General features: G+C 43.6%; 2 protein-coding genes across 2 annotated transcripts; one reads left to right on the top strand and one right to left on the bottom strand.

The window, feature by feature from the left end:
• The first annotated feature begins 66 nt into the window (after positions 1-66).
• On the top strand, positions 67-2,371 carry LOC135547365 (interleukin-1 receptor accessory protein-like 1). The gene has a single exon (XM_064976343.1). The coding sequence runs from the start codon at positions 137-139 to the stop codon at positions 803-805; it is 669 nt and encodes a 222-aa protein (XP_064832415.1). The 5' UTR covers positions 67-136; the 3' UTR covers positions 806-2,371.
• A 4,813-nt stretch (positions 2,372-7,184) lies between these two features.
• On the bottom strand, positions 7,185-9,787 carry LOC135546953 (nuclear receptor subfamily 0 group B member 1-like). Its single transcript, XM_064975510.1, has 2 exons — positions 8,969-9,787; positions 7,185-8,247 (listed from the first exon to the last, which is right to left on the bottom strand). The coding sequence occupies exons 1-2, from the start codon at positions 9,636-9,638 to the stop codon at positions 8,006-8,008; spliced, it is 912 nt and encodes a 303-aa protein (XP_064831582.1). The 5' UTR covers positions 9,639-9,787; the 3' UTR covers positions 7,185-8,005.
• Between the last annotated feature and the right edge of the window lie 1,993 nt (positions 9,788-11,780).

The raw sequence follows: 11,780 nt of genomic DNA, 5'->3' as shown, positions 1-11,780 counted from the left end.
GATTGATTGTGTTTTGAGTTTCGTTTCTTCCTCTCCCTTTTCCCCCCTCTCTCTCTGTCACTCTCCCTCGCTCTCTCCAGCCTACATCGAAGACGTGGCGCGCTGTGTGGACCAATCCAAGTGCCTCATCATCGTCATGACGCCCAACTACGTGGTGCGGCGGGGGTGGAGCATCTTTGAGCTGGAGACACGCCTCCGCAACATGCTGGTCACCGGGGAGATCAAGGTGATTCTGATCGAGTGTGCCGAGCTGCGTGGCATCATGAACTACCAAGAGGTGGAGGCCCTCAAACACACCATCAAGACCCTCACCGTCATCAAGTGGCATGGCCCCAAGAGCAACAAGCTCAGCTCCAAGTTCTGGAAGCAGCTGCAGTATGAGATGCCCTTCCGCCGCACCGAGCCAATGCTGAGCCACGAGCCAGCGCTGGATGTCAGCGAGCAGGGCCCCTTCGGCGAGCTCCAGACCGTCTCCGCCATCTCTATGGCAGCCGCCACCTCCACCGCCATGGCCACGGCGCACCCGGAGCTCCGCTCGTCTTTCCACAACTCGTACCACACCACCATGCGGCAGAAACACTACTACCGCAGCTACGAGTACGACCTGCCGCCGGGGGGCACGCTGCCGCCGCTGTCATCACTAGGCAACCAGCACACCTACTGCAACATCCCGCTGACGCTGCTGAACGGACAGAGGCCGCCGGCGGGGAAGAGCCGCGAGCACAGTCTGGAGGAGGAGCACACTAACCACGCCATGCTGCCGCTGTTGCCCAGGGAGACCAGCATCTCCAGCGTCATCTGGTGACCGGGACAGGATAGAACCATGCGACACTAGTGGTTTGGTCTGGCCTGGTTTGGGTTGGATCACTTTGGATTGGTTTGGTGGCGTAGTCACGCTTCTATGAGCCAGTTCTGATTGGCTACTGTAGCTATAGCTGAGAGATTGTGACGAGTTTGGGTTGGAATGGACCCCTGTCAACAGGCAAGACAGGGTCAAGGCAGGTTTGGATTTAACGTGGCCCTCATGTACACGGAGGAGGAGTTCTTCACCGGAGGATTAAAGATTCAGACTGACAACAACAAACTGTTTGATCAAGAGACAACAGATTTTGATCAAAATGAACTCGTGAATACAAAATAAAAGAACCCACACACTTTGGCACTTGTGCACTTGCACACACACTTGCACACACACATACACTCACACACACTAAAGGAAAACAGGGTCTTGTACATATATTTCCAATGTATTTGTAGCATCAGTGTCTTCCTGTTTTTTGTTCATATGTTGTTTTTTATTCAATCGTGTGTGTTGCCTTCTCTACTTTAAGACTTTGCTTTAACTTGTCACACAGATTTATATATTTCTATTTTTTCTGTTTTTTCTTTGTTAAAAATGTTGTTTTTTTTGGTTTTTTTATATGCTTATGAAGAAAGCCAGTATGTCATGTATCTGCGCTGTTGTGTTTTTTTATCTTGACTTTGTGTAGTTTAAGATATATATTATTTTCTTTTACACTTTTGGGGAATTGCTTGGACATTGCAACGTTTTACTTCAAGGAGCAACATCTTACTTTTGTTGACCTGTATAAGGTGTATATCTAGTTTTAAAAACACTTTAAAAAATCATAGAATATGCAAAAAGAAGGAGGAGCTACCGGTGATGTTGATGTAACTTCCTGTGGGCCAGAGGAAGGGGAGAAGTTAGGGAGTCATGCTAATCTTCTCCAGTCAGCCCGTCGGTCAGTCAGAGTTTCATATTTTCTATAAAAACAAACAGCCTTGCTGTTTTAGCGTGATAGTGAAATGCCTCACCTTAAAAATAAATCTGTAGATTATTTTAAAAATAAGTATATTTTTATAACAAAAAGAGTTTGCTTGAGAAGTCATACTTATTTACGTTTCATCTGACATTTAGGGAAAGGTATGCAGTGTGTGTAATGCAGGTTTTGTACACTACTTTGCTATATGGGTCATGGTTTGTTAAGACAACAAGATGGATTTTGAGTCCTTCATGAAAATATTCTTAGATTCAAAAAGTGAATGCATTTTCAATGTTTTGGTTGAGTTGTTTAAGTATCTTTCCATCCTGAGAATCCGTTGTTTCTAATCCATAGGATAGGTCATGTTTAAAGAAAGAAGAAGCATACATCTGTGCTTTGGAATATGTTTTTTAATTATATTTGAAGGTGTAATTTCTGAGTATGCATAGCAAATAGATATTTATTCTATATATGATATAGATATTTATATAAATATATATATATAAACACGATTTTCACTTGGAAAGAATTGTCTATCTTTATAGAAACACAATCATACTTATCAGTTGCCCTTACTTTCTCACTGCACATTAAAAATGTTGATCTCCTCTTGTTTCATTTATGTTCTGTCTATTTTACACGGTCTCCCATGGTCCAAAAGTCAGAAGTGTAAGTAGTACTGTAGGTAGGCTTTATGAACAGATGATGATTTAACTTCTTGCGTCGAGCAATCCCGGATCTGGGATCCTATTTATAGCCTCAAGCTCATTAGCATAACGCAACGTTAACTATTCATGAAAATCGCAAATGAAATGAAATAAATATATTTGCTCTCAAGCTTAGACTTTTGTTAACACTGTCATCTCAGATTTTCAAAATATGCTTTTCAACCATAGCTAAACAAGCATTTGTGTAAGAGTATTGATAGCTAGCATAGCTATAAGCCTAGAATTCAGCCAGCAACATTTTCACAAAAACAAGAAAATCATTCAAATAAAATCATTTACCTTTGAAGACATTCAGATGTTTTAAATGAGGAGACTCTCAGTTAGATAGCAAATGTTCAGTTTTTCAAAAAATATTATTTGTGTAGGACAAATCGCTCCGTTTTGTTCACGTTTGGCTATGAAAAAAACCTGTATCCAGTTATCAAGCTCATTAGCATAACGTAACGTTAACTATTTATGAAAATCGCAAATGAAATGAAATGAATGTGCTAGCTCTCAAGCTTAGCCTTTTCTTAACAACACTGTCATCTCAGATTTTCAAAATATGCTTTTGAACCATAGCAAAACAAGCATTTGTGTAAGAGTATTGATAGCTAGCGTAGCATTTAGCGTAGCATTTAGCGGGCAACATTTGCACAAAAACCAGAAAAGGATTCAAATAAAATCATTTACCTTTGAAGAACTTTGGATGTTTTCAATGAGGAGGCTCTCAGTTACATAGCAAATGTTCAGTTTTTCCTGAAAGATTCTTTGTGTAGGAGAAATCGCTCCGTTTTGTACATCACGTTTGGGTACCAAAAAAAACAGAAAATTCAGTCATCAAAACGGTGAAATGTTTTCCAGATTAACTCCATAATATCGACTGAAACACAGCAAACGCTGTTTAGAATCAATCGTCAAGGTGTTTTTCACATATCGCTTCATTGATATATCGTTCGTGGAAGCCTGCTTTCTTCCCTGAATCCCATGGAAAAATACTTGCAGCTGAAGTTTGCGCACCAATTTCGGCGCAGGACACCGGGCGGACACCTGGTAAATGTGGTCTCTTATGGTCAATCTTCCAATGATATGCCTACAAATACGTCACAATGCTGCAGACACCTTGGGGAAACGATAGATCGGGCAGGCTCATTCCTTGCGCATTCACAGCCATATAAGGAGACAATGAAAAACAGAGCCTCAAAAATCCTGCTCATTTCCTGTTTGAAGTTTCATCTTGGTTTCGCCTGTAGCATCAGTTCTGGGGCACTCACAGATAATATCTTTGCCGTTTTGGAAACGTCAGAGTGTTTTCTTTCCAAAGCTGTCAATTATATGCATAGTTGAGCATCTTTTTGTGACAAAATATTGCGCTTAAAACGGGCACGGTTTTTTTTATCCAATAATGAAATAGCGCCCCTATAGATTCAAGAGGTTAAAGGATCCCGCCCACAGAGGAAGTTGCCGCCACTATTTCAACGTTGTTTCCTGTCCTAGAGATGAAATGAATGTTTAGCTTGCACCTCCGAAGAATGACGAAGGCCATTGATACATATTCACGAATTGGGTATGGGAATTCCCATGTAGAGTTGATGAACATCAACAGGCACTGACAGCTATCAGTGTAGCTAGCTAGCATACTAACCTTATCTAGCTAGCTAGCATGCTAACCTTATCTAGCTAGCTAGCTTGCTAACCTTATCTAGCTAGCTAATTGTTATCTGTTGTTGCATTTTGCTTTTGTTTGTTTTTAAGATTAGGCAGCTGGCTCTATGGCTGCTTCTGGAGCTGGATTTGTCATAAGCATTGATTTAAGGAAAACTTTGCCACAGATGGAAACCACTGGCCTATCTTTGACTTCCAATGTTAATTAAGGCATCTTCCATAAATTGAAGCCGCAAATCCGCCATATAAATAGTTAGAAAGAAAGAATAAGATGAAATGGGTTAGGCTACAATGATTTAGCTCATGATCATCATGCATGGCGCAAATAACCTGTAACTAATTATAAGTTCCTTGAACTTTCTTTTTTCATTATCCAGAGAGACACTTGTGGTTTCTAGCTAACGTTACACCAATCAAAGCAGTAGAGCGTGTTGTGAAGCAAACCCTTAGTGACAAAACCACTCATCTTGGGGAAATGGGGGAAGCGGGTTTGCCAAATGCTGTCATATCACACAATTATAGCATTTATAAAATTGTCATATATTTTTTTAATACAGACTAGCTCAAAAATAAATGTAAGTGGATTATGATGATTTTCTGGTAAAGAAATCAAGAGGAAGTGAAAAACAGTTTTATCTGCTCCATGACTCAGGGGCCAAGAGGACCCATTTCTGTTTGGCTCAACACATTCACGAAGATGAATATCTTGGTAGCTGTTTCTGATTAATAAGCTATGCCATACTGATGAGTGGTAACATTCAAATAAAACCCAGCCCTGAAACAAAACGCAGGCTGAAAATAATTTGTCATATCATAGGAAAAGACACCACATTCACACAGAATTTACCAAAGTGGGCAGTTCAGATTTGTCACTTCAAGCCCAAATATATCATACTTTGACTAAAGCGATGACTTATTGACTTAAATCGTTGTACAACATCATGGGTAAGCTTTGGCCATCGTCTTTCAGCTCAAAAAAGTGGATTTCTGCAGGTGTCGACGTTAAACCCAGTCAAACACTGCCACCTGCTGGTGCATAGTAAATTAGCAATGGTTCAATGAGACAATGATACGTACACACAAGTACGCGCACAGTGGTGGCACGAATCAGTAATATGGCCAGTAAGTGTGGCAGGCTGGCTTGAATACACACACATCTATCTCTCTGCCTCTATCTCTCTCACACAACATGGTGGCAAGCATCAGTGATATAGCTTTTGTGTGTGTGTGTGTGTGTGTGTGTGTGTGTGTGTGTGTGTGTGTGTGTGTGTGTGTGTGTGTGTGTGTGTGTGTGTGTGTGTGTGTGTGTGTGTGTGTGTGTCTCTCTCTCTCTCTCGCTCGTCTGGCAGCCTCCTGCCTGACAGCTGGCTTTTTATTACTAGACACAGGATTAATAGGCTCTTTATTATCCTAAGCAATTAGGGGCTTAATTTGAAAGAAAATAGGCCCCTATGGAGAGGATGGAGGAGAGATAGAGACATAAATATGTACATCAACATATTTAGTGTGTGTGTAGAGGAATGGGAAGGGGGGGTCTGGCCTATCAGAGGGCAAAGTGGAGCTACTATCATCTTGCTTACACCTTCATTTCAGGTCTACACCAGTTTAAAGGGACAGAGCCTGATGGGGGCAGGGGTGGGGGCTGTGGGTCCACCCACAGGTTCCCGAATCCCTCATCGTCATGGTAACAGCTCACACTCCTCCCGCCGCCAGCTCCATGGCATCTGTTGTGGTCTTCTTGTCGTAACGCTACTCCGCCTACCTCCCCACACACAGTCGCACACCAACACACACACCCTCAGCCCTTGGCTGCGATGCGTGGTTGCACACGGGTGAGTTGCTGTTCTGACTGCTCAGAGCACCTGACCGTCTTGTGTCTCCAAGCTTCATTGCTTCCCTGCTCCTGAACTGTCACACATACACAGTCCTACAGCAGAGCAACAGTAGCAGGAAGATGCATGGTTCCTCGAAAAAACAGAGCCGGAAGCAGAGATCTTCTCTTGCTCTTGCAGAGACTTTCTACAACTCTGTAATTTCCCCATGTATGTGGAACCGATTGTATCTGTGAGGGGTTCCTTAGACCACTGTGTGACTATGTTCTGTGTCTCTGAGATGTGTAGCTCTCCCCACCCCCTGATCCTCCTGCATATCTTGGCCAGTAGCATTACCGTTTGTTACATATCCGGCCAGTAATGATGGGATTTGGAGAGAATTCGAACGCTCCCGGAGGCAATCTAACTCTGCAGGTAATTTCCTCAAGTTATATTCTGCGCACCTGTGCCTGCCCTAAAGTGTGTGTGTGAGAGCGACACGATCGGTGAAATGTGATTAAACAGTACCCTCTTGTGGTCTTAACAGTCCATTGCTGTCTCTTTTTTGTGATAATCCTACAATGGATACAATAACCCTCAGAGCTGAGTGCTAGCATGATAAATGAGCTTACTGTATCTCAATTGCACAGCAACAATCACCTATTGCCTCATACAGAGACACAGGAAAAATGTTGTGAATTTGTGAAATCAGAGTATGAGCATCAATATGTGTGGTGAGATGTGAATCCATCTTTGTATGCAGGACAATAGTCAATGGTAGATGACTTAGAAGAAAGGCCATTCTTCACTGCAGAGTACAAACTAGCTGCCTACGACTCAGATCACACACTCAGATGAAAAGAGAATGTTCCTACCTAGACAGAAAAGATCATATGTCGAAAAGAGTGAATGTCTGTTCAGTTTGCTGCTCCCACAAGTGACCTTTAATTCAGACCAATGTCAAAGGTCATATGTTGGATCAGCGAACTGTGAACTATGAACAGATATGAACGTTTACTCAGAACCATAGTTACCAATAAAGGAACATTGGGTTATATGATCTCTCTGGGTTGAACTTGCCCTAAGGCACAGATCTAGGATCAGTTTATCCCGAACCTTAACACCTAGGGGGTAAACCACAAAGCTGACCTTAGATCAGTGTCCAGGGGTCTTTCTGATCTCCAAAGTGACAGTCAGTGCACCACTCACCTGACACAAGCATGGCAAAGCAGTTCAGAGAATACTTTTATTATAGAAAAATAGTTTTATGTAAAAAGAAATAAGTTAGAGTCCGATCAGCAGCTCTTCTGGGTCTGTACCCTCTCCTTCACCCCTCCCCATCCCAAAACACACACCCCTTTTCCCCGACTGTTCTTCACCCACCACAGTGTTCAAAACATTTTTAACAAAACAAACAAATCTCATCCTTTGTCTATTCTGTTCAACGGTCCATTCAGATCTAACGGTTGGTTAACAGTTAGTTAGATTTACATTCTGTTTGTCTGTCCTTTAGATATTAAGGTCCAGTCCAGAACCAACCCCACAGGTGTTGAGCTGAAGATTGGATAGATGTAACATAGCAAAACTGTTCCTTTATAGCCTACCAGAGGGCAGAGTAGAGCTGCCATATTGCTTACTTCTATACAATAATGTCAGATATACATGAAGTATGTAGAGGGTAGGGGCTAGGAGGTAGGGGTAAGGGGCTAGGGGAAGTGGGGGTAAGGGCTAGGGCAGCGTTTCCCAAACTCAGTCCTCGGGACCTCAAGGGGTGCACGTTTTGGATTTTGCCCTAACACTACAAAGCTGATTCAAATGATCAAAGCTTGATCATTAGTTGATTATTTGAATCAGCTGTGTAGTGTTAGGGCAAAAACCAAAATGTGCACCCCTTGAGGTCCCGAGGACCAAGTTTGGGAAACCCTGGGCTAGGGGAAAGATTAAGTTTCCAGAGGGTAGGGGCTAGGTGAAATTGCCTAGAGAGTAGGGGCTGGAAGTGCCTGTAACTTATAGGGGGCCATATCTAAGGGTTGTTTCTGGACGAGACCATGGAAAGCATCTACTTCCCATAGAACATCTCCAGTAGGACATCCTCCATGTTGACAGCTCCGATGACGGGCTTGAAGAAGAGCTGTGCAACCACGGCGGGGCTGATGGCCCTAAGCATGGACAGGGTGATGAGCAGTTTGGCGAAGCGTGTGGTGTCGTCCCGGTGGATCAGCTTCACGTGCTCGTTGAGCGCCTGGTGAGCCTCGCGCCGCAGTGACTGGATGTAGTGGAGGTAGCGCAAACCTGGGAGATCTGGTGGGGAGGAGGAGAAGGAGGGGAGGGGAGGGGGGGCAGAAAAACATAATCATCCTTTATAGAAACTTTAAGTTGTTGAAAGAGCCCAGGTCAATATGGTAAACAGGTAGTTTGTCAACAGCTTACTTACCAAATATCTCACAAGGCCCTTTGGCAAGGTTTCTGAAGTCTCCAGATATGGAAGGATATATATCTCCTAAAGCAATCATTCCATAAGCTCTAGGCCTACATACTTCCTTTGCAGTAGATGCAGGAATTAGTTGCCTAATAATGGTGATTATGTGTATTGGTATACCAGATTTTTCTAAATTTAGTTTCCTATGTAGCAATTGGCCATTAAGCACGAAATTATTCAGGGTCTTCCTGAATAATCAGTGCTGTTTGTTTCTTGTGAACCTGCTTTGCAATTTTTTCTAACGAGAGACAGTGCTAAATTATTCAATGTATGAAATTGGAGATATTTACAAGCGCTCCAGTACGGACACAAGGAGACAATGAATGTTGAGAGTCCTGTGTGGCTCAGTCGGTAGAGCATGGCGCTTGCAACGCCAAGCGTCGTGGGTTCGATTCCCGCTGGGACCACCCATATGTAAAAGTAGTGGCCCCAGCCGACTTGTAAGTCGCTTTGGACAAAAGCGTCTGCTAAATGGGATATATTATTATTATTATATTAATGTTTAGTGAGAATATTAGGCGCGTTTAGAAGCATCCTGCCCACCTGAGTTGAATAGCACTGCTCCTTTGATGTAGGCATACTCCTTGGTACTGATGTCCAAACCCCAACACTTCTTCAGGAACGCTTTGATACCCTGGATATCCGCGAGAGAGACCCCAGAAGTTTCCGTGCTCTGCTCCAGCAGCGGTTCACCCTGTCTGTCCGTTAAGCCGCTCTGGCTGCCAGAGCCACCGGTCAGGATCCGTTGCAACATGCTGGGCTCTGCAGTCTCAGTGGTCTCGAAGTCTACCCGGTCCTGCGCGAAGCCCAGCACGAGCAGCGGCGCCCAGCAGTTCCGAACGAGCAGCAGTTGGTCATCCTCCGGCAGCTCGCGGAAACACGGCACGTTCTTCACGAACCGCAGAGTCTTCACGAGGACCGCAGATGCGGCTTTGCAGGTAACCTGCGGGCACCGGAGAGACCCCCTTCGCCGTGAGGAGCCGCAGGAGCATGCCTGTTGTTGCCTTAGCTCAAGCCGCGATGAAGAGGAAGAAGAGGAGGAACAGGAGGAGACCCTGTGCCAGCGATGCTGTTGGTGTTGTTGTGGTTTTGTTATTGTTTGTTGTTCCTCGGTGGTCGTGAGTCTGTCGTTCTTCAGTATATGGTACAGGATGCTGTTATTATTGTTTTGCCCCCCGGCGCCCGGACAGTGGCAGCCCTCGCGAGTGGCCATGGCACGTGGCGCGCGCTACATCGGGTGCTGCTCCGTGTGTCTGTAAAGCGCTTTGAAGAGTTGGAGGTCAGAGCTAGATAGAGAGGGATATGTTTTCTTGGCCCCTGATACCCGCGCGCAAACGGCAGCACATTTATATTAGCTCCCGGCTGACCTCCAGCTTTGAGAACTTGTTTAAACTTGTACATATTCCTCCTCTGAGACGCCTCCCACCAGGGGCGGATTGGTCATCTAGCAATACTGGCAAATGCCAGTTGGGCTGAACATTTGTTCAGTATCGTGGTCTGGTCGAAATGATACACACAAAAATAATTTTGAATAAAAAAATAATGCAAAAGGGCCCATGGGCCTGTTAAGATACATAAAAACATTTGAAAAATGTTTCTCTAATATACAGTGGGCAACGGCCAAATCAGATTTTATTGGTCACATACACATGGTTAACAGATGCGAGTGTAGCGAAATGCTTGTGCTTCTAGTTCTGACAATGCAGTAATATCTAACAAGTAATCTAACAAATTCACAACTCCCTTATACACACAAACATAAAGGGATGAATAAGAGTAAGTACATATAAATATATGGATGAGCGATGGCCGTGCGGCATAGGCAAGATGCAGTAGATGATATAGAATACAGTATATACATATGAGATGAGTAATGTAGGATGTGTAGACATTATTAAAGTTGTGTTATTTAAAGTGACTAGTGATACCTTCATTAATCTATTTATTAAAGTGGCAAGAGATTTGAGTCTGTATGTTGGCAGCAGCCTCTCTATGTTAGTGATGGCTGTTTAACAGTCTGATGGCCTCGAGATAGAAGCTGTTTTTCAGTCTCTCGGACCAAGATTTGATGCACCTGTACTGACCTCGCCTTCTGGATGGTAGCGGGGTGAACAGGCAGTGGCTCGGGTGGTTGTTGTCCTTGATGATCTTTTTGCCATTCTTGTGATATTCGGTGCTGTAGGTGTCCTGGAGGGCAGGTAGGTCCAGTTAGGCCCAGTTTTCTGAAAGTGTGCTGAGTCCCCAAAAAATCATATTCAAAGTCAAACACTGCATCAGTAAAGAGACCTGCTACGACTCTGTCATCAGTTAGGGCTCCTGAGTGGGGCAGCAGTCTAAGGCACTGCATTTCAGTGCTACAGGCGTCACTACAGACCCTGGTTTGATCCCGGGCTATATCACAACCAGGTGTGATTGGGAGTCCCATAGGGTAGTGCACAATTGGCTCAGCGTCGTTAGGAGAGGTTTTGGTAGGGGTAGGTCGTCATTGTAAAATAAGAATTTGTTCTTAACTGACTTGCCTAGTTAAATATAGGTTAAATAAAAAATTAAAGACAGCCAAGATCATGGATCGTAAAAAAGAAAAAGGGTGCCTATTAACGTAGAAAGAGCACATTCTACTTTGTCACCTCACTCAAAACGTCCTATTTTTGGGGTGGTTAAAACCATGATTTGGTCAAAGAATAAAGCGTATTATCCTCATGATTCCTGTAATTCATTTTTCTGCCTTGCCCCTGTGCTTGTTTAGCTGTGGTGAGCGAGCCACTCCTCTCCCTCTTGTGCTCCAGAGAAAAATCTGTTCTGATCGTATAACATTTAAAAATTAAATTGCGGGAAAAACACAGCTTTGGAAGCGTCTCCTTGTCTCTGTCGAAGGGAGTAAGTAGGGTCTCGGCTGTCTGTAGGTATTTAAAAAAAAAAAAAAATCTCAACTCTCAATATTTAGCTCAATAGCAAGTAATCTACAACCAAGATATGATATGGCTTAAATATGGAGCGGCTCGCGATATGCGCACCGGCCATTCCGAGTAGACCTATAGGTCTCATGAGTAGTAGCCTACAACTGATAAGTATTTTTAGGACATTACATTTACTGTTTCCACTTCCTCAGGTGTTGAACCCCAAATGAATTAGCCTATTAAAGTAGTTAGTGCACATAAGGATGTACAGTACCAGTCAAAAGTTTGGACACACTATGAAATATGTTTTAAGATGATTACTGACCAAATTATTTGTTACCATTATTTAACTAGGCAAGTCAGTTAAGAACACATTCTTATTTTCAATAATGACAGATTTTTACCTTGTCAGCTCAGGTTGGTTACGAGTCCAACGATCTAACCACTAGGCTACCTGC

Source organism: Oncorhynchus masou, chromosome 10 (assembly GCF_036934945.1).
Source record: "Oncorhynchus masou masou isolate Uvic2021 chromosome 10, UVic_Omas_1.1, whole genome shotgun sequence".
Taxonomy (NCBI): Eukaryota; Metazoa; Chordata; class Actinopteri; order Salmoniformes; family Salmonidae; genus Oncorhynchus; species Oncorhynchus masou.
This window is presented reverse-complemented; position numbering and strand designations above follow the sequence as displayed.